General features: G+C 36.3%; 1 protein-coding gene across 6 annotated transcripts in view; it reads left to right on the top strand.

Annotated features, from left to right (window-relative positions):
• The window catches only part of KIDINS220 (kinase D interacting substrate 220), an 85,257-nt gene that overhangs the window by 16,422 nt on the left and 48,952 nt on the right, over positions 1-19,883 (top strand). For all 6 annotated transcript variants that reach the window (XM_074820016.1, XM_074820018.1, XM_074820017.1 and 3 more), the window contains 13 exons: positions 1,947-2,045; positions 3,531-3,629; positions 4,578-4,679; positions 5,130-5,228; positions 6,172-6,369; positions 8,380-8,478; positions 10,942-11,040; positions 11,723-11,821; positions 12,770-12,947; positions 13,523-13,687; positions 15,078-15,257; positions 15,630-15,795; positions 16,725-16,876. In XM_074820016.1, coding sequence (XP_074676117.1) covers positions 1,947-2,045; positions 3,531-3,629; positions 4,578-4,679; positions 5,130-5,228; positions 6,172-6,369; positions 8,380-8,478; positions 10,942-11,040; positions 11,723-11,821; positions 12,770-12,947; positions 13,523-13,687; positions 15,078-15,257; positions 15,630-15,795; positions 16,725-16,876 — 1,735 coding nt within the window. The remainder of the gene's footprint in view (positions 1-1,946; positions 2,046-3,530; positions 3,630-4,577; positions 4,680-5,129; positions 5,229-6,171; positions 6,370-8,379; positions 8,479-10,941; positions 11,041-11,722; positions 11,822-12,769; positions 12,948-13,522; positions 13,688-15,077; positions 15,258-15,629; positions 15,796-16,724; positions 16,877-19,883) is intronic.

Raw genomic sequence — 19,883 nt, 5'->3', positions numbered from 1 at the left:
CATCTGCCTGGACTTGGGCAAAGCATCTGACACTGTCCCACATGACATCCTTGTCTCTAATTTGGAGAGACATGGATTTGATGGATTGACCACTCAGTGGATAAGTAATTGGCTGGATGGTCGCGTTAAAAGAGTTGTGGTCAATGATTCAATGTCCAAGTGGAGAGCAGTGATGAGTGCCGTTCCTCAGGGGTTGGTGTTGGGACCGGTGCTGTTTAATATCTTCTTTGGTGACATGGACAGTGGGATTGAGTGCACCCTCAGCAAGTTTGCCAAGGACACCAAGCTGTGTGGTGCGGTTGACATGCTGGAGGGAAGGGATGTGCCATCCAGAGGGACCTGGACAGGCTGGAGAGGTGGGGCTGTGCAAACCTCATGAAGTTCAACAAGGCCAAGTGCAAGGTCCTGCACATGGGCTGGGACAATCCCAAGCACAAATACAGACTGGGTAAGGAGTGGATTAAGAGCAGCCCTGCGGAGAAGGACTTGGGGCATTGGTGGGTGGAAAACTGAATATGAGCCAGCAATATGTGCTCACAGCCCAGAAAGCCAACCATATCCTGGGCTTCATCAAGAGAAGTGTGACCAGGTCGAGGGAGGGGATTCTCCCCCTCTGCTCTTGTGAGACCCCACCTGGAGTACTGTGTTCAGCTCTGGGGCCCCCAACATAAGAAGGACATGGACCTGCTTGCGTGGGTTCAGAGCAGGCCACGAAGATGATCAGGGGGCTGGAGCACCTCCCTTATGAGGACAGGCTGAGAGAGTTGGGGTTGTTCATCCTGGAGAAGGGAAGGCTCCAGGGAGACCTTATAGCAGCCTTCCAGTACTTAAAGGGGGCTACAGGAAAGATGGGGAGTGTAGTGATAGGATGATGGGAAGATGGGGAATGTAGTGATAGGATGATGGGTAATGGCTTTAAACTGAAAGAGGCCAGATTTAGATTAGCTATAAGGATGAAATTCTTTACTGTGAGGGTGGTGAGGCTTTGGAACAGGTTGCCCAGAGAAGCTGTGGCTGCCCCCTCCCTGGAAGTGTTCAAGGCCAGGTTGGACGGGGCTTTGAGCAACCTGATCTAGTAGAAGGTGTTCCTGCCCATGGGAGGCGGGTTGGAACTAGATGATCGATCTTTAAGGTCCCTTCCAACCCAAACTGTTCTGTTATTCTGTGATGTTCCGATAAAGAGGAAAAGGATGTTGCTTGTGGGGTTTTTTTTGTCTGCACTTATCTTAATTGTAGCAGTGTAGATACCCAGGAAAGGTCTGTTATGAAACCTGTCATTTAAAAAGAAAAAAAAGTGTATTTTTGGAGACATTTAATTACATTTGCTATAAATGTTAAAAGTTCCTGTACTTATAGGAAGAACAGTTACCATATAAACTGTTGCTATATTTCTATGTGTGTAGCACATAAAACAGTAATCCACACCTTGATGTGGTTTGAGCAGTGGATGGAAGATAAGTGTAATGCAAGAGGAAATGTATCTTCTGAAATGATCATAAATCTAAGAAGCTGTGGTCCAAATTCCATTGCACGTTAGCCCCTTGGGTGCTGTCACCCACTGTATGTGGAGATGGACCACCACCATTTTCTGTGGTCTTGGTTGCAATCTTGTTCCCACCTAGCAGTTCTTAATGTCTTGACCTCATTTTCTAATCATTTGTAGGTGTTGCTTCTTCAATAAAATGCTTAAGAAGTTGACCTGCAGTGAACTGAGAAGTGGAGAGTGATGGATATTGGGTAGGAGAGGAGATAATTGGAGGGGAGATTTGGAGTAGTTGTTGGTCTGTATTTTCATGTGTATAACTGTCAGGTAGTGTATGAGTTTATTACTTTTTTTTTAAGGACAGCTTTTTTAAGAGGTTGTGGATTTCCTGTTGGTGAAACACTTAAAAAACAAGGTAATTGTATTGAAATATTGAATATTACTTTCAAATATTTTTTTTTAGGATAACTGGACAGCTCTTATTTCAGCAGCCAAAGAAGGACATGCAGCTATTGTAGCAGAACTACTCAATTATAATGTCAGTTTGGAGCATCGGGATTTGGTATGTGTTGTCCTAGTGTAAAAATAAAATAGTTTCTAGTAAGAGGAACAGTAACTCTGAAGTTGGAGATTTTCAGTTCTGTAAAACAACTCAAAGATCTTTTATTCTTAAATTGTAAGTGTTGTTAAAATGGAAAAGAACATATGTTTAAATACTGTTTTTACAGCTGTGAAATAGTTGCTTTAGTGTTAATAAATGCAACTTATTTTATAGGACTGTTTTTTTCCCTCTTAATTTGCTTTGGAAAAAAGCTAAACTGAAGAATAGTTTGATTTTTGGGTGTGTTTTGTGTGGGTGGGGTTTTTTTGGGGAGAAGGTTGATTTGTTGGGATTTTTTGGTGTTGGTGGCTTTTAAAAATATTCTGGTAAAATAAATATTAAATTTTCCCATAAGATACCTGTCCATGTTTACTTTTTCTCTGGACAACCATGATTATTCATATAGCAGTCCTTGTCCTTGATATCCTGTAATTTGTTTTTATTCATCTTGCCAAATTTTTTGTATGGCAAAGTGGGCACTGTAGTCCAGTCCACCTAAAGAATTGCAGAAGCTGCTTCCATGATTAGATGATCAGATGCCTCTGAAGACCTATAGACTTGTCTCCATTGACTGAAGAGGGAATTGGGTACCTGCAAGGACTTTATTTTGTTCTGCTTAAGTTAGTGTATGGGAAACCACTAGGGGAGAGTTTAAGTGCTTCCTTTAATTGAAGTTCCACTCTGTCTGAAGGCTGAGGCATCTTGCCGTGTCCTGTTAATCTAGCTTTTTCATAAGTGTAGTGTTAAGCACATCCATGTTGCCAGTGGTTGATTTCTAGGTCTGTGTCAGTCTGAGAGGGATCTTTTACCTCTCCTAAAGTATATTATAAAGAAACAAATAAAAATTGACCTTACAGTTATCAGACGCACACTGTTATTTTAAAATTAATTTTGGTTACCTGACCTGTCAAATGCCTTAGGTAGTGAAACCTCATTGTCTTCTAGTTTACAAACTTAAATGAACGCACCAGTGCCGTTTGAAATTTATTGCTCATCAGTGCCGTTTGAAATTTATTGCTCATATTACTCCCTTAAGAGGACACTTGTTACTTTATTTTTACATGTCTGTTACACAAATGAAAAGTAAGCCCTCCGTGTTAATTTATTTGGATTCTAGACTTTTGTTTTAGGATAGTGCTTTCTTTTTTGTTTGTTTATTCAGTGATCAGCTTTGTATGTACTTGAAGTCTGAGTGTTTACAGCAAATTTGGGAACATTGAGGACACTATATTCTCCCAAGTTTTGCATACAGGAGGAAATTAGTACTTTCATACATGTGCTTATTTATCCTATATAAGTAGGATTATGAGGTTGTGTAGTCAATCCTTACTATGTTTTGGACTTTCAAAACTGTCTTAGGAAAAGTACAAAATGAAATAAAATCACTAATTAGGTTTCTAAAGAGTATTTTTCAGTTTTTACAGTTCTTTGAATTCTGCTTGCCAGGGAGGATGGACTGCTCTGATGTGGGCATCATATAAAGGCCGAACCGAAGTAGCTAAACTGCTGCTTGAGAAAGGAGCAAATCCAAACATCACAGGAATGGTAAGTTTTAGTCTTAAACCCCCCTCCTCCCAAATGTTTAAAGTCCTGAATTGTACAGTCATCTTGATTAAACGTTTTGCATTTTTTTGCAATATAACATTAATCTCTATACTTTATTAATAATCTGTATGGCAGCTGCCGGTTTTTGATTGATTTTAAATTTTTGTGTTAAATGGGTGTATAGCTCTTAATAAGATTCAAATTAGCAAGAGAGGAGATAATAGAAAAGTAGTGTATCTAATGCTGCTTGTATAACAATTGTAATTTCTTTGCATCTGTAGAAGTTAATGGAGTAACTAATGTGCAATTTAGAGGCAATAATTTGTTTTAATTGTTTCATAATATTTACCAAATGAGTTAGATCCTATAAATAGGTACCATACATGTGTGAGAGAATTAAAAAACTAAGATTTTTGAGATTTAATTTTATAAGCATTTTCTATAAAAGAGAAGGCATGTTGAAACTTGAATGCACAATTTGTTTATACTGTCAGCTCTCTGGTGTTTGAGGCAACAGTGAACAATCAAGGAAGAAGAGTAGTGACTTACCTTTCTGATTGTTCGTTTCATCTGGTTTGCATCTGCAGCTTCTGCGTGCATAGTATGACTGATCCACAGTCCTGAGCACTTCAGGATATTGCATAGCTGTCTGTTGCTTCTCTCTTCCATTACAAATGTTTATATTAAGATGAGGATGTGAATTTTTAAACCTTGGTTAAGGAGTTATAAAACAAAATTGATGCAAAACAGTAGACATATTCCTAGAAATCATCTAGACAATGTACTAGGCAACAGTTATTGATATGTAGGTAGGTTTATTTCTGTATATTCCTTCTATGGGTTTATAGTCTCTTGGAGTGTTGTGATCAATACTGTTAATGAAAAATAATTAAGACTATGGTTTTATTTCATACAGTGTTGGTTTTTGTTCTTTTTTTAAATTTTAAGCAATACAGTGTTTATCCAATTATTTGGGCAGCGGGACGGGGCCACTCAGATATAGTACATCTCTTACTGCAACATGGAGCTAAAGTGAACTGCTCTGACAAGGTAAGTTTTATTTATGTAATATTTAATTTCTTTAATGCTTGATAAATTTCTTGTAAAAATAAGTTTTATTAAAAAAATAAAAATCTGTAAGTTTTTGATTGGAAAAACACCCACTGTTATATTTTGCCCATGAGATTAGAATTAGTGTGCTAGAGTAAGTCTTCATATTTGCAGGAGGTTTTTCCATAGTATGCTGAAAATGTTTGTGAACATATATTTCAGTGGAGCATATCTCTAAGCTATTGGAAACCTTGCTATCCCAGATTGAATAGAAAAATAATTCTTACGGCTATCACCTACAACGAAAAAGTTAAAGTGGCTTTTCAAATGCTTGTGATAATTCACAACACCAAATTATATCTTTGTAAAAGCTAACACAATAAAGTGTAGGATGAATACGCCATTATAGAGGATACTAAATATGATAAAATGTTATAAATATTTTTTCAGTATGGAACCACCCCACTGGTTTGGGCAGCGAGAAAAGGTCATTTGGAGTGTGTGAAATACTTGCTGCAGATGGGAGCTGATGTTGATCAAGAAGGAGCTGTAAGTAACTCTTCGTTTTCTGGTGGTAGGGTATGGGTACCTGCACCTGCATGTCCTGTTTTATTTTATAATACAAATACCAAGGAATACATGAAACAAGATGAAATGTTGATGTTGAAGTATATTCCAGATATTTGCAAACTACTTGTGAGGGTTATTTCAAGTTCTTTGTGCCTTTTAATAAAAATACTACGTAACTAGGAAGTCGTATTGACAGTTGACACGCTGTTATGTAAAGTGTAAATTTTAATGAACGTAAATTAATTTAGGTTATTGTCCTCTGAAGGATGACACTATTTAACACTATTAAAATTCATTCTGTACCCAAGCCTGATATGTCAAACAACTTATTCTGTAGTGCTATTTGAAAAGTAAATCAAACACAAAGCATCTTTTGAAAATCATAATGGCTGTTGTGCCTTTTCAGAAGTTGGAAATTTTTTAGAAGTTTTCAGTTGCATATTGTTTTTAAATAAAACAGATTTTAATTTTTTGTTGTATAAGATACTTAAAATGCTTGTCAAAATTAAAAAAATCAGTAGAAGTGAAGTGGAAAATTAGGACAGCTTCTGGTATTCATATGATTATTTCTGAAGTTCGTCAGAAAACCTCTTTGTGAGTGGTATTGGCAGGCCTGGGTGCTCTGATAATACTGTGTTCCCATATGACAAGAAAATTGTTTTACCGAGCGTGTGACATTCAGGAGTCAGAATAAACTGGTCTGAGCTTTACTGTTTGCATTTGAAGTGTTCTCTACTATAGTACTTAGTTTATTTCTCTTTTAAAAATAGCATAGCAAGTGCACTTTAAAACATAAAACTGAAGTAAAATCTGGATGGTTAAGAAAGTAAATGTCAGTGAGTGTTCTCGCCGATTTAAACTGCTGATACAATGATGATTCCTATATCCACTGTACAATAAAATCTGTTGGTTTTGTTTATAGAATTCTATGACTGCACTTATTGTAGCAGTGAAGGGTGGCTATACTGACTCAGTAAAAGAAATACTGAAAAGGAACCCAAATGTGAACTTAACAGATAAAGATGGAAATACGGCTTTGATGATTGCATCAAAGGAGGGACATACTGAAATTGTGCAGGATCTTCTTGATGCTGGAACTTATGTGAACATTCCTGATAGAGTGAGTAAATTTTCATCATAATTGTGGTTTTATATATATGTAATAGTAATAATATATATTTAAATACCAGTGTACGCAAATTTGTGGGTACATGATTCTTCTGGCTTTCTAATTTTTCTGCCACCTAGGGGTATTTTTATGTATTGCTATTTTACAAGTATGTTGTGGCAAATGTTGCTGTGTGAAGGTAAAGGGTAAACTACAGAAACTACTCTTTTTTTTGACATTCTTGAAGTGTGAGTTTTCATAGGGCGTGGAAATGATTTATAGTTGTATATTTGTCATATCTGTAACATAAGACTAATACTGAACTAACTTGCACATTTGGGGTGGGGTTTTTGTGTATTAATACACATGGTAGTGCTGTTAAAATTGTGTAACAATGGAGATGATGAAAAAGAATACAGTTCATTCAGTGTCTACCTTTATCTTTTACAGTGAAGCTTTTTTACTAGGAAACTTACATATATTAGAGGAAGACGTCAGCTCTGGGTTAAGACATGTAAATGTAACTGTTGAAAGGTGCGCTGTGTACTTGAGCAGTGATTGCATTGTTCAGTAGAAGCATGCAGTGTGGGCAGTGCCCAGAGTGTGATTTTTTTTTTTTTTTTAATGATGAAACAGGAAAAATAAATATAAGTGTAGCTAAAAGTATAAATAATAAAAGTATAGCTAAATCACAGGTTGGGAATTCAGTTAGAAAGCTCAGTAGTAGTAGAGCCCTTATCAGTCACAGTCATTGCATAGCTGGCTGCAAACCAAGAAATTTTCCATATCAGAACCTGCTCTAGTGTTTGAAACTGACTGCTCGTTGTTTGATGTATTTTTGGAATACAGTCAGTGATAGTGAAAGCTGTAATTTGTCCGTCCTAAAAGCACAGGAATGCAGACAGTTGTAGAATTTTGTGACAGAAGAGGTAGGAAGGGAGATTGCAAAGTATTTTCTTAAATATTTAAAGTTCTGCTTTGATATGTGCCTGAGATCATTTGTTGTCTCATGTGACACCGCAGCTCAGTACGTAATCATCTAAGAGATGCACTAAGCTGACATTTGAAATATAGGAAAGTGCATCCAAAAATCCTTTTAAAATTATGAGGCAAGTAATAGGAGGTTTTCCTCTCTTCTCTGCAACCCCAAGCAATTCAATTTAAGGATTGGGAATTCAGCCTCAAAACTCTATTACTGTTCTGAACTAAAACACCGATCTTGACAGAGGCACCTAAGTTTAGGTACCTAACCACCTATAGCCTCAGGGGTGCGGTGCTTGGCCTGTTTCTGACACCAAAACCTGACTATCAAGAGGACACTGCAGACAATCCAAGGCACTTATATAAATAATCAAATAAATCCCTCAGAATTGTAACTTTGTTTTACATGTATGCAAGTCCATTTACCCAGCAAAATATTTTTTCTTTTGATCAATTTGCTATAAAATCAGTCTTTTGCTTCTTTTCTTTATAACAGCATAGTGTATGTAAACAGAATAGCAGTCAAATCTGCACAAAAAAATTGGGTTAAAATTCTTGAAGAGCTTTTGTCAGCTGTGTAACATCTAAAGGAGACAGCCAACATTCTTGTCTGATTGTAAAGAGGTTATTACTGTGAGTAATTACTTGTCTGATTGTAAAGAGGTTATTACTGTGAGTGATTGGTCTTCCTACGAACATAGAGAACAGCTGGATTTTTTCATATTCATTACTAATTTGTGCTGTTATTTTTTAGGATAGTGGTTTAAGCTGGACCTATTTTTGGGGTGTTTGTTTTGTCATAAATATATAATATTTCATATCTTTGCAAAAAATATAAAAAATGGAGCCTGCAGTTTTTTTCTTCTATATACCTGTTTTTTTGCAGAGATAGAGCTACTTTTTGTATCTTTAAAATGAGTGCAGATTTCTTGATGTAAATAAGCATAATGTATATTTTGAGGCTACAATTTATTCTGTGTTGCATTTCTTTTTGCTAAATAGTATTAATTAATCTTCAGTATTCTTTCATAATTTTTTTAGAGTGGAGATACAGTGCTGATTGGGGCTGTTAGAGGAGGTCATGTTGAAATTGTGAGGGCCCTGCTCCATAAATATGCTGATATAGATATCAGAGGTCAGGTAAGTACAACGGTCTAAATGTTAAGAGTAATTCTTAAATAGGATGTGAATTTGAATACCAAAGAATTACACTGTGTTTCTAAAAACAGGGCTTTAAAAACTTTCTCAGTTTACTCTGTAGGAAACTCAAGATTCCCATCAAACATTAAAAATACATCATATTGCTGTGAAGTTTTTAAGATACAAGACATACGTAATTGTAATGACTTGTTAAGTGACATTGTTTCAGTTAAATTTGTATAACAATTGAAAAGCAAAATACATAAATTGAACTTATTTCATCTGCACTACTGAACAGATTAATGAAATACTTTAAAAAACCCTTAATATTTGTATTTTAATATTTAATATTTTAAATTTAATATCAATGTATTAAAATACGATACACCTTAGATCATCTGTTGTCAGTGCAGTTCTGTCACTATGCTTTTGGTTGGTTCTTGTCTGCTTCACTAACTTCCTTTCTCACATTAAGCAGTGTTGTCGGGGACTTCCATGTTTTCTACCTACCCCTTTTTTTTTTCCTTTGATTAAGGTATTGTTTTTATTCTTCTACTGAAAGCACTCTTGCTCAACATGGTACTTGTTTTTGTTACATTCAATTTACTTTCTTTTGCTTGGAGCTGTTCAAATCGCTCTGCTCACAGGCACGTATGTTCTGCCAAGTTTGAACACAGAACTAGTCACTGAGAGCTGCAAAGATTCAGTGCCTGCTATTGATACAGAGCCTCTTTGAGAAGCCAAGAAACTTTTAGTTTGGAAAAAAAGTAGTGGTTGGATCTCTTCCTCTAATGTGCCAGCTTCTTGCTGACATGAGTCTAAAAATCTGGAACTTTTCAATGTCTTGATATGACCAAGGCAATACATAAACAGCAAGAGGACCTAACCTCCTTGGGAGTGGGGAAGCTTGTGACTTCTGGCAGTGTGAAGGTGTCTGTTTAGCCATTTGAGTGGTTGATCTAGAGAATAATTTGTGGCCTTGTTGACACAGCAGGAGTGAGACCATCAGAGGAAGATTCTGGCTGTGTGATTCAGATCTTCAGGTTAGGACCAGTGGTATCAAAATCGATGATGAACACTAGTGTTTAGCAATTCCCCTGCTGCTCAGCACTGCAGTACCTGTCTGCCAGACTGACGTGTTCTACAGAGATTTGCTGTCTGCCCAGATCTGTGATGTTCCAGAAAGATTGCAGAGCCTTGTCCAGCCTTCCAGTAACTGCGTTCATTGCTGCTCATTCATTCGTAAGGACACTAGTCAGGGGAGACCTTGAGCAGACGAAACGTGACTAAAGGGCTCCAAGTGGTGTTTTCCTCAGCCCTTCTGGTAAGGGGGAAGGGCCCAGCTGGGATCATCCAGCAGACCAGTGCCTGCCTGTGCAGCTGATGTTGCTAGCGAGGAGTCAGCTTCCTCAGGCTGGTGTCTTGTTGGAAGCCACCTGACTGAAGGACAGAGGACATGAAGCCCAGGTGACCAGAGAAGAAAGAAATCTTAGTGACCAGGATTGTTAAACTGTCAAGAAAGGCTTTAAACTGAGTTTGCTGTGAAGCCCACGAGTGGGAGAGAAAGAGCTACAAATGAAAGAAGCAAGCAAGGGAGAAGGTTGCAAGGAGTACTTTGACATTCCTGCTTAGAGGCAAATGTGTGTTCAGAGGCTTTTCTTAAATGTCTCTACACAAGTGCGCATCAAACAGAAAGAGTTGTGGTACAGTCAGAAGGTTACAAAAAGATTGCAGGCATGGAGACTTCGTGGGTTAGCACACATTGTGGAAAAAATGAAAGGTGACACAAGCATATCTGCAGCTATCAACCATTCCCCCTGGTTCAGTGACAGAATGTATGGCTGGTCTGCATTCTAGTATTTAGTGTTGACTTTCATGTCCATCTACTTTTACAGCTTTCCAGCTTGCATGGCCTGTTTTTAAAGCAGCCAACCAGGTCCCTAGTACATTTTTATTAGGCTACGCTGTAAAGTTGAGAAGAAAATGGAAGTCTTTTTAAAGGCCTGGAAGTGTTTAGTACCTCCATGTTCTAATAGGAGAGAATTTTTAAATTTTTTTTTAAAGCGTCAGAGAAACATGACTATTGCATAATAGGGGTTAAAAAGGCAACAGTTGTTTTATTTCATTAGAAAAAAAATATATATTTGAGTTATAACTGAATACCCTTATATAGTTTTGGAAACTGTTCCAAGACAGGTTGAATCTGCTTGTATTGTTACAGCTATTAATGTATTTTGCACAGGTTTTTAAAATAGATTTGTATTATATGGCCAGATTTCCACCCCTCCCAAGTTCTATTGTTGTGCAGATTAAATTTGGTAGCACTTCCTTTTGCCCTGAGTGGTGCTAAAATTTGCTGTGTTATGTGTTCTTTTCAATATTGCAGTTGTATTTTATGTACAGTTTTTCAAATTAATCCAACTGAATGAAAGTACTGTTAACATTTAATACTTTTTTTTTCAGGATAATAAAACTGCTTTATACTGGGCAGTTGAGAAAGGAAATGCTACAATGGTGAGGGATATCTTGCAGTGCAACCCTGATACAGAAACGTGTACAAAGGTAACTGTATTAGAATTTTAGTTGAGGACATAATTTGCTTTGTTTAACATCTGTATGTGACATTAAGATCAGAATACCAAATTCAGTTTTTCCATAGAAACAAAACCCCCCACCCCAAAATCCAACAACAGCAAACACAACAAAACAACAAACCCCACCAAAAAACCCACTAAAAGACCCCTCAAACTTCTTTTTCTTTTTTTCTGAAATACAGAATTTATTTTCAGAAATTATAATGTCCCCTTTGTTGATAAGCATCACCTGCTACTGAAATTTAGTAGGGAATGTGCAACATTGACTCGAGCAGCCATAAGGAGTAGAGAGCACGTGCTGGGAAGTGAGGGAAGAGTCTTCTCATACTGCTGAGCTTAAAAAGCAGTGAATTACCTCCTTCCTGAGTCTCTTTTCAAATACCTTGGTTTATATCTGAGCCTTTTCTTTCTCTCACACTGTTAACAGAAATGTATTTTGCACTTGTATTTTGTTCTGCGATACTAATCAATCTAGAATAAAGGGTCAGTGATGCTTGTTAGAGAACCTATGCACTGAAGTATTGTTACTTGCACAGAAATTAAAATTCTCTTGTAAGTTTGGGATTTAATTTGTTACACTATCACTAGTTTTTGCTTGGTTTTGAGTATACTGGGAAGATTTTTTTATTATGCCTACTTTTCCCTGTTAGGATGGAGAAACACCACTTATCAAGGCAACCAAGATGAGAAATATTGAAATAGTAGAGCTTCTTCTGGACAAAGGAGCTAAGGTCTCTGCTGTAGACAAGGTAAAGAGTATTTGTTTGTTTTCTTTAGTATATTTAATCATTTTAGTTTTGCAGCAGAATTTTGTAGAGCCCTGTCAAGGCTAAAACAGTGAGAGAGCTTTCCATAGGCTAAATAATTAAATAGACCAGAATATTTCAGTGCTTAATTTTCCATATGCTTAATAATTAAGTAGATCAAAATATTTAAATGTAATCTTATTCCTACTATTAATATTTCATTTTTTTGTTTGTATTAGAGTGCTTTCAGTAATACGAAAATAAAAATTTCCAGGTCAGAAATAAGAATTTCACAGATAAGAATACTGATTCTTAATACACTTTAAAAAGACTATAGAGAATGGTTGTTATTTGTCATTGATGTTTGTTTTTGATTAATAGCCATTAAATGTAAGTAGTGCCAAGGACAAGCACAATGGTTTGTTGCTGTTCTTGTATGCATTAGCTATTTTGATAGTAAACCCTTTAAATACAGGAATATTTATTTGATACTTTTTTTAACCTTTTAGTATCATATGTAGTGCAAATAAGTAATAATGCTAAATTGACATAATAAGGAAACTTACCGGAAAGCTGGAGAAGTAGGAGCAGATATTGAAATAATTCTAGCAAGGAGTATCTCTTGTTCCAAACAAGTCCCTGAATTTGCTAGTAGACACTTGTTTCTAAATAGCGACTACAGTTTTCATGAACCTTAATCTAAACGTTTAAGAAAGAAGATAGTGCCTCAGATTTAGCATTGTAAGACCTGCCTTTTCACATGTCTTTTGTGAAACTTTTGTAATGATTTTCTTGGGGAAAAAACACTTGCTGTAAGGTGTTAATGCTGTTGAGAATACCTTAAGGTGTATTTCAAGTAAATAGTGCATCTGAAACAATGTGGAACATATGGTCTGTTAATAATCTTCAGAATTCATGTTAGATATTACTAGTTTTTTCACTTAATTGCAGAAAGGAGATACTCCTCTTCATATTGCCATCCGTGGAAGAAGCCGTAAACTTGCTGAGTTACTCTTAAGAAATCCAAAAGATGGTAGATTGCTTTATAGACCAAACAAAACAGGAGAAACACCTTACAATATTGACTGCAGCCACCAGAAGAGTATTTTAACACAGATATTTGGAGCAAGTAAGTATAAGTAATTATATTTTCCTCAAATCTAAACATAGACTGATGAAAACTGAGCTTTTTTTGAGATGAATGTTTAATTGAACAATCTTCTATGTTTTATCATCAGTTGTATATTGAGAATCCATTTTATTCAATTCTGCAGTGAAAAAGTGGTAACTGTTCAGTTGTTTTAATGTTGCGACTAATGGAAAAACTTTAAAAAATTCATCATTCTAAAATACTGGTAAAGGTTAAACATACCTTTTACCTTTACACTTTGACATTGGATACTATGCAACTTTTGTTGACCATTTGTTTTTACTTAGATCTTGCTTATGTAGGACTTATTTTCTCTGACTTGCTCTGATTTTGGATTTTGAGTCTTTTGTGGTAAGCTCTAATAGTTTTGATAATTACCTAACATTTATGTGGATGATTTACCTTTGAACAAGAATGTGCCAGTAATAACAACTATTATATGGGAGGAATATGTATACAAATATAGGTGAACCTATCTGATTTTATGTATGCAAATTGTCATATTGAAAAGATTTCTTAAAGCAAAGTCCCGTAACATGGTATTCATATTACAGGACATTTGTCTCCCACGGAGTCTGATGGTGACATGCTGGGTTATGACCTGTACAGCAGTGCTTTGGCTGATATTCTGAGTGAACCAACCATGCAGCCACCTATCTGTGTAGGCTTATATGCACAGTGGGGAAGTGGAAAATCTTTCCTGCTCAAGAAACTGGAAGGTAAAATTTGATTTAGCTTTTTCTGTAGGTTCAAATCCACCAATGAAAAGCGTCATGTGGGAATTACTACTTTCTGCAACATCTGTTGGTCCATGTAGTGTATCCTATCTCTGTTTCTGTAATGAAAGGATTTAAACTTTATCATGGTCAGCTATCTGTAGGTTGTTTTGTTCATTTATACAATGTCAAGACAATCTTTAAGTGTGCTGTCTGTTGTCCTGTGGGTTTACTGCAGCAGTGAATCTACCTTTTAGGTCCTGCTGCAAACAGGACTGCTGAACTACACCTTGCTGGGGGTGGTCTTGTGTCAGACCAGGTTCAGCCCTCTTTTGCTGCAGTATAATTGCACCTCCCATGTGTCATCTTAATTTTTTTTTTAAGTTTAAAAACAAATTCGAGGCTATTAATATTTTTTCTCTGTACTGCATTCTCTCTGCGCCTAGTTTTCTTCCCCTTTCCCCTTATTTACTTTGAGCTTTTTAACTTTCTGAAATGACATAGGAAACCAAATGAAGTATATGAAGAGTCAATATTTTCCACAGTGGAAATAGCATCTTATTTACAATTACAACTTTCTAACAAAGGATGTTTTTCTAGGATGTTTCAGTGTAATTCAAAATACACTTACTAATCTTGGTGTTTCTTACTTTCTGTGATTTCTATGTTTTTAAAAGCTGTATTAGTCAAAATGGGATCTCTGCATTCATTTTGCTCACGTCACACCTCATGTCATAAACAAAAAGTGGTGTGCATTTTTAACTGTGATATTTATTGTTGATGAACTCATGTTTTTAAAATGCTTTTTCAGTATTTTCCTCCTGTTCTTCATTCATCTTTTTGTTCTGGATTGTGTATTTAATGTTTCTTATTCAATAGATCCTAAATAAGCTTCTTTGGGATGTCCTGTTTTAGTAAATAAGAAGCAACAAACAGAAATAAATACTGAAGACTTTACATTGTACTGGTGTGTCTGACTATTTGAGGAACATGGTCCAGATTTCAACGATGGAGGTTTTGGGTGCTGGGATTTTTTTGACATACGACAGATTTATTTTTCTTGGTGTCAAAAAGTGTTTTAAACTTTTGAAGGAGGATAGGGAATGTCATGGCTTTTAATATGCCTTTAAAAGTAGAAAATCTGCAGCAAACAGTGCAAGTGTTATGTATTTAAATGGTTTCATTCATTGCATGGGTGAAAACTTAGGGGTTTGCCTTAATGTTTGAAGAAGAATTCAAGCGTCATTGTCTTTTTTTGTATCAATAATAGGGAAAAGTTATACAGTCTAGTGAAAAAGTTTCTTTTCAAAGATGAAGTTCATTATAATACCTTTTTTGATTTCTGTTCTAGGATGATTTAACATGTTAACTGGTCTTTTTTTTTTTTTTTTAGATGAAATGAAGACTTTTGCAGGACAGCAGATTGAGCCTCTGTTTCAGTTCTCCTGGCTTATTGTATTCCTCACACTTATGCTATGCGGAGGTTTGGGTTTATTACTTGCTTTCACAGTGGATGCAAAGCTTGGAATAGCGGTGTCACTCAGCTTATTAGCAGTTCTCTACATTTTCTTTAGTAAGTCTTATTTTATATGAAGTTTGTGAAGGTTTTTATCTATTTTTGGAATTCAGTGTTGTTTTGTAGACGTGCTTTGTGATTCATTAAAAATACTAAATGTTCTTGTAGAAAATAGGATCCCTTTGGACCCTTTCCTTGTGGTTTGCATGTAATTTGTGACGGCATTCTTGAAAACAAAGAATAATTTTGTATATTACCTTCATTATGTTACTCTTACCATGCTGATTTTTAGCCATAGCTGTTAAAAATTCTCATTCAACTCCTTTTATGGAACTCCAGGCCTTATCTGTTCAAATTTCATGGTTCTTTCAGTTGTGAGCATTGACTGAAATATAGCCATAACATCTATTTTTGTTTTTAATTTTTTAGCTGTAATTTACTTTGGTGGCCGAAGAGAAGGTGAGAGCTGGAACTGGGCCTGGGTATTAAGTGCAAGGTTGGCAAGACATATTGGATACTTAGAGTTGCTTCTCAAACTCATGTTTGTGAATCCACCAGAATTACCAGAGCAAACCACTAAAGCTTTACCTGTCAGGTTAGTTATGTCATTTATTTATTCTTGAATGAATAATTCAGGTTCACTCTGATACTTTTCAAACTGTGCATATTAATGTGCATGTTTATCTTCCTGTGAAAAGCTGTTGAGATTCCTGTTTGAAAAACAGTAGCCCCAGAAGGTTATTGTAGTTAAATTTTTCAGTGTGAAGAAAATAGGAGTGTTTTCAAGAAAAATTCTGTGCCAAAGTTGATGAAAGGTACTGCTTTTTAGTATTAGGGGTTTTGACTATCATACTAACAAAAATTTGTAACAGACAAAATAAGAATTTACTTTTCTGGTATAGCTTACTGTGTATAATGTTTAGTGTTTTTTTCACTACTTTTGTAAATGTCGTCTTTTCCGTTGTCTTGTCTTCCCGCCCCCACTTTAAGTAGGGCATCCAGACTGCTCAAAGCTTCTAGCTTACCTGAAAGCAAGAAAATTTATGACATGTATTTTATAGTTTTGTTTACTCCTGTTGTTTAGAGACTTGTATTTTAGTCTCATAGTGCTTTTATGTGATCTTGTTCTTCTGTATTTTTTTTAATCCTCCATAAATATTTGAAAATAGCTCAGAATGCAATTTTAAAAATACTTGTCAATATTACGTTTTGGCATCATAAAGATATTTTTATGTTTTTACTGCCGTCTGAGGTGCCGTTAGTGATGTGATCATTTTTACCTTTTTCAGAAATCAAGTTTTAAAATAGGAAGTGGGGCAAAGAATAGGTTGATAACAGGAGAAGAAATAAATACTTAAATTCCATGTAGAGTTTAAAAAAGATTAAGTATTTAAGTATTTTCCATTTTATACCAGTTGAAAAAACTTTCAGCTGCAGAGATGCAGGAGGATTTTTGTTTTGGTTGCCAAAAAATATTTAAAGCTTTCTAAAGTACATAAAATATATGGTTTTTTTCTCTTTCAGATTTTTGTTTACGGACTACAATAGACTGTCCAGTGTAGGTGGAGAAACTTCATTGGCTGAGATGATTGCTACCCTCTCTGATGCATGTGAAAGGGAATTTGGTTTCTTAGCAACAAGGCTATTTCGAGTTTTCAAGACAGAAGATACACAAGGTTTTTATTACCTGAATGACATTTCCGATTATTCTATTTCAATGCACTGTTATCAGGGGTTCTGTTTTTCACATCATAAGCTCTTTTTAGAAACTATTACAGCCATGCAGAAATTCATACAGAAGGGAAAACTCTTGATATTGTTTCAGAGAGAAAAATACCCTGTTTTCTTTTCTTATCTTGATTTTATTAATATCATAAAGGAATATCTTCTGTGAAGTATAGTTCTCAGAAGTGTCAATAGAAATGTATATTTATATTAAATACTTTTAGATGCAGCATGGTATTTTTCCATAGCAATTAAGTTATTGTGGCTCAGTCAGGTAAAGTATACTTTTGAGTATTGCTAAGAGAAGCTTCTGTTTAGTTTATTAGATTTTTATTCAGAGCTTTCATGAGTGACCATTACTTATTCTTTGAAATAATAAACGTATAGAACATGTTGGTCCGAAGCCATAAATTGCTGTGATCAGTGCTGGTAAGAGGTGATGAAATATTCCTGCTTGATACAAATGGAACAAACTTTTTTCTTCTGTCCCATCTGTAGATTTCTGAAAAAAATACGCAGAACAGAGTATGATATTGTGAAGAAATGCAGTTCTTGAGGGTAACTTTCAGTTCATAGAGGACTTCTGCTTTGAGTTCTTCTGAATTTCAGTCAGTTACTTCTCATTTCATTTTGACCTTGACCACAAATTGAGGAATCTGTTAGATGCTGTCTCCTCTCACAAAGTGAAATGTTCAGACTCTCCTGTCTTGCAGAGGGTGGAAAAAACCATGCTATGTGCTGAACACAACTCACTCTTCATTGTTCTTTCTCAAATTCACTGAATGTTCTTTATGAAAGTGGTATGTGGTGTTTTTCACCTTATTTCCATATTAGACATTCTGCAGTTCTCCTTGACCTCAGTGAAACAGCTTTCATGATGTTGTAATTTCTCCCAACACTGATTTGAGAATGACAGTGTAGTGCTGGCTTCTTGGGATTATTTGCAGTAATCATATTTTCCCTTTCATTTGTAATCTTGCATTTCTCTTGTATTCCTTGGCTTTGCCTTTATGTGCTCTTCCTACCTATCTAATGGATATTTTAAAAAAAATTTATCTATTTGATGATCTTGCACATCTTCTCCTTGTCTCCAGATGTTTGTAGGTCAAGGGTCATAGGTTTTTTGTCTCTCGATGTTCATAGAAATTCCATATAGGTTTCTTCTTAGTTTCCTGTATCTTTAATTTTTGTTACATCTTTAAACTCACAGACAAGCCTGTTTAATTGTGATTTCATTGTTGATGATTCCGAAGTCTCTCTTTAATCCAGTTCTGTTTCTTCCTAGCAAGAGGAGGTTTACATCCCTACTTCAGAATGTCTAAAACTGAATGTAATTATAACTGAGCTGTCATTCTTCTCTTCTTGCCCCTCACTCCTGTCATTATGCATTTCTGTTGCTTGTTCTGCATCACAATCCTATCTGTCACGTATGTCAGTAACGTGAAAGACCTTTTCAGCTCATACCTGGCTCTAGAATATCACAGAATCACAGAATCATCTAGGTTGGAAAGGACCTTGAAGATCATCTAGTCCAACCGTTAACCTAACACTGACAGATTCCAACTACACCATATCCCTCAGTGCTATGTCAACTCTACTCTTAAACACCTCCATGGATGGGGACTCCACCACCTCCCTGGGCAGCCCATTCCAACACCTAACAACCCGTTCTGTAAAGAAATGCTTCCTAATATCCAATCTAAACCTTCCCTGGCACAACTTGAGGCCATTCCCTCTTGTCTTGTCGCTTGTTACTTCGTTAAAGAGACTCATCCCCAGCTCTCTGCAACCTCCTTTCAGGTAGCTGTAGAGGGTGATGAGGTCTCCCCTCAGCCTCCTCTTCTCCAGACTAAACAACCCCAGTTCCCTCAGCCGCTCCTCGTACGACATGTGCTCCAGACCCTTCACCAGCTTCGTTGCCCTTCTCTGGACACGCTCGAGTAATTCAATGTCCTTTTTGTAGTGAGGGGCCCAAAACTGAACACAGTAATCGAGGTGCGGCCTCACCAGTGCCGAGTACAGGGGTAAGATCCCTTCCCTGTCCCTGCTGGCCACGCTATTTCCGATGCAAGCCAGGATGCCATTGGCCTTCTTGGCCACCTGGGCACACTGCTGGCTCATGTTCAGCTGGCTGTCAATCAACACCCCCAGGTCCCTCTCTGACTGGCAAATATCATACATGGGCCATGTATAAACCTTGGGTATTCTTTTGATGTTGCATATTTAAAATTTGATTTTTCCGTTGTGGTTCAAATACTGATTTTTAGCTGTCATCATTTTGCATCAGATTATTGCTGTGTTCTGTTATTTGTTATCAACAAATATCTATGGAAGATGTGGATCTTCTAGACTTGTACACCACTAGATATGTACAGATCCTAAAGGCAGAGGCTGCTACTTTGGAAAAAAGCTATTTCTTTGATCAGTCCTTTAGCTGTGCTAACCTCCAACTGCAGTATTTCTTTGTCTCTTCCTTATCAATCCATTTGAAGTCACAGGTCTATATTCTCTCTCAGGCTCTTGTGATCTGTCCAAACCTTACGTGCTGCAGTCTTCCCTTGTTAGTGTGTGTTTTAGCATGCAAGAAAGAATAGTCTTAGGTTGTAGCTTGCAGTTTTGATTTAGTTCTCCAGTGGCATCATTACTGTTAGATTATGTGTCATGTTTCTGTTTAAAACCGAGTAGTTACCATACTGTTTTCCTAGGATTTACTTGCATAAATACACTTTACTGAGACACGCCACAAAAGGGATGATACCACTGATATGAAATCTATTTAATAATTTCCATCCAGTGTGGATTTCTTAAAACAATGGAAATAAACTGCATGTTAAAGGAGTATCTCCACTTCATAATTTCCAAGAATTTTGGCAAATCTTGGTGATTTTTTTCACGTTTGTGACTGGATGGTAACATTGCAGTAACCATTTGTACAAGTTAGTGTTTTAGGAGAAGTAG

This window comes from Strix aluco, chromosome 3 (assembly GCF_031877795.1).
Source record: "Strix aluco isolate bStrAlu1 chromosome 3, bStrAlu1.hap1, whole genome shotgun sequence".
In the NCBI taxonomy this organism is placed as follows: domain Eukaryota; kingdom Metazoa; phylum Chordata; class Aves; order Strigiformes; family Strigidae; genus Strix; species Strix aluco.
The sequence above is the reverse complement of the archived record's forward strand: the minus strand, read 5'-3'. Positions and strand labels throughout refer to the sequence as shown.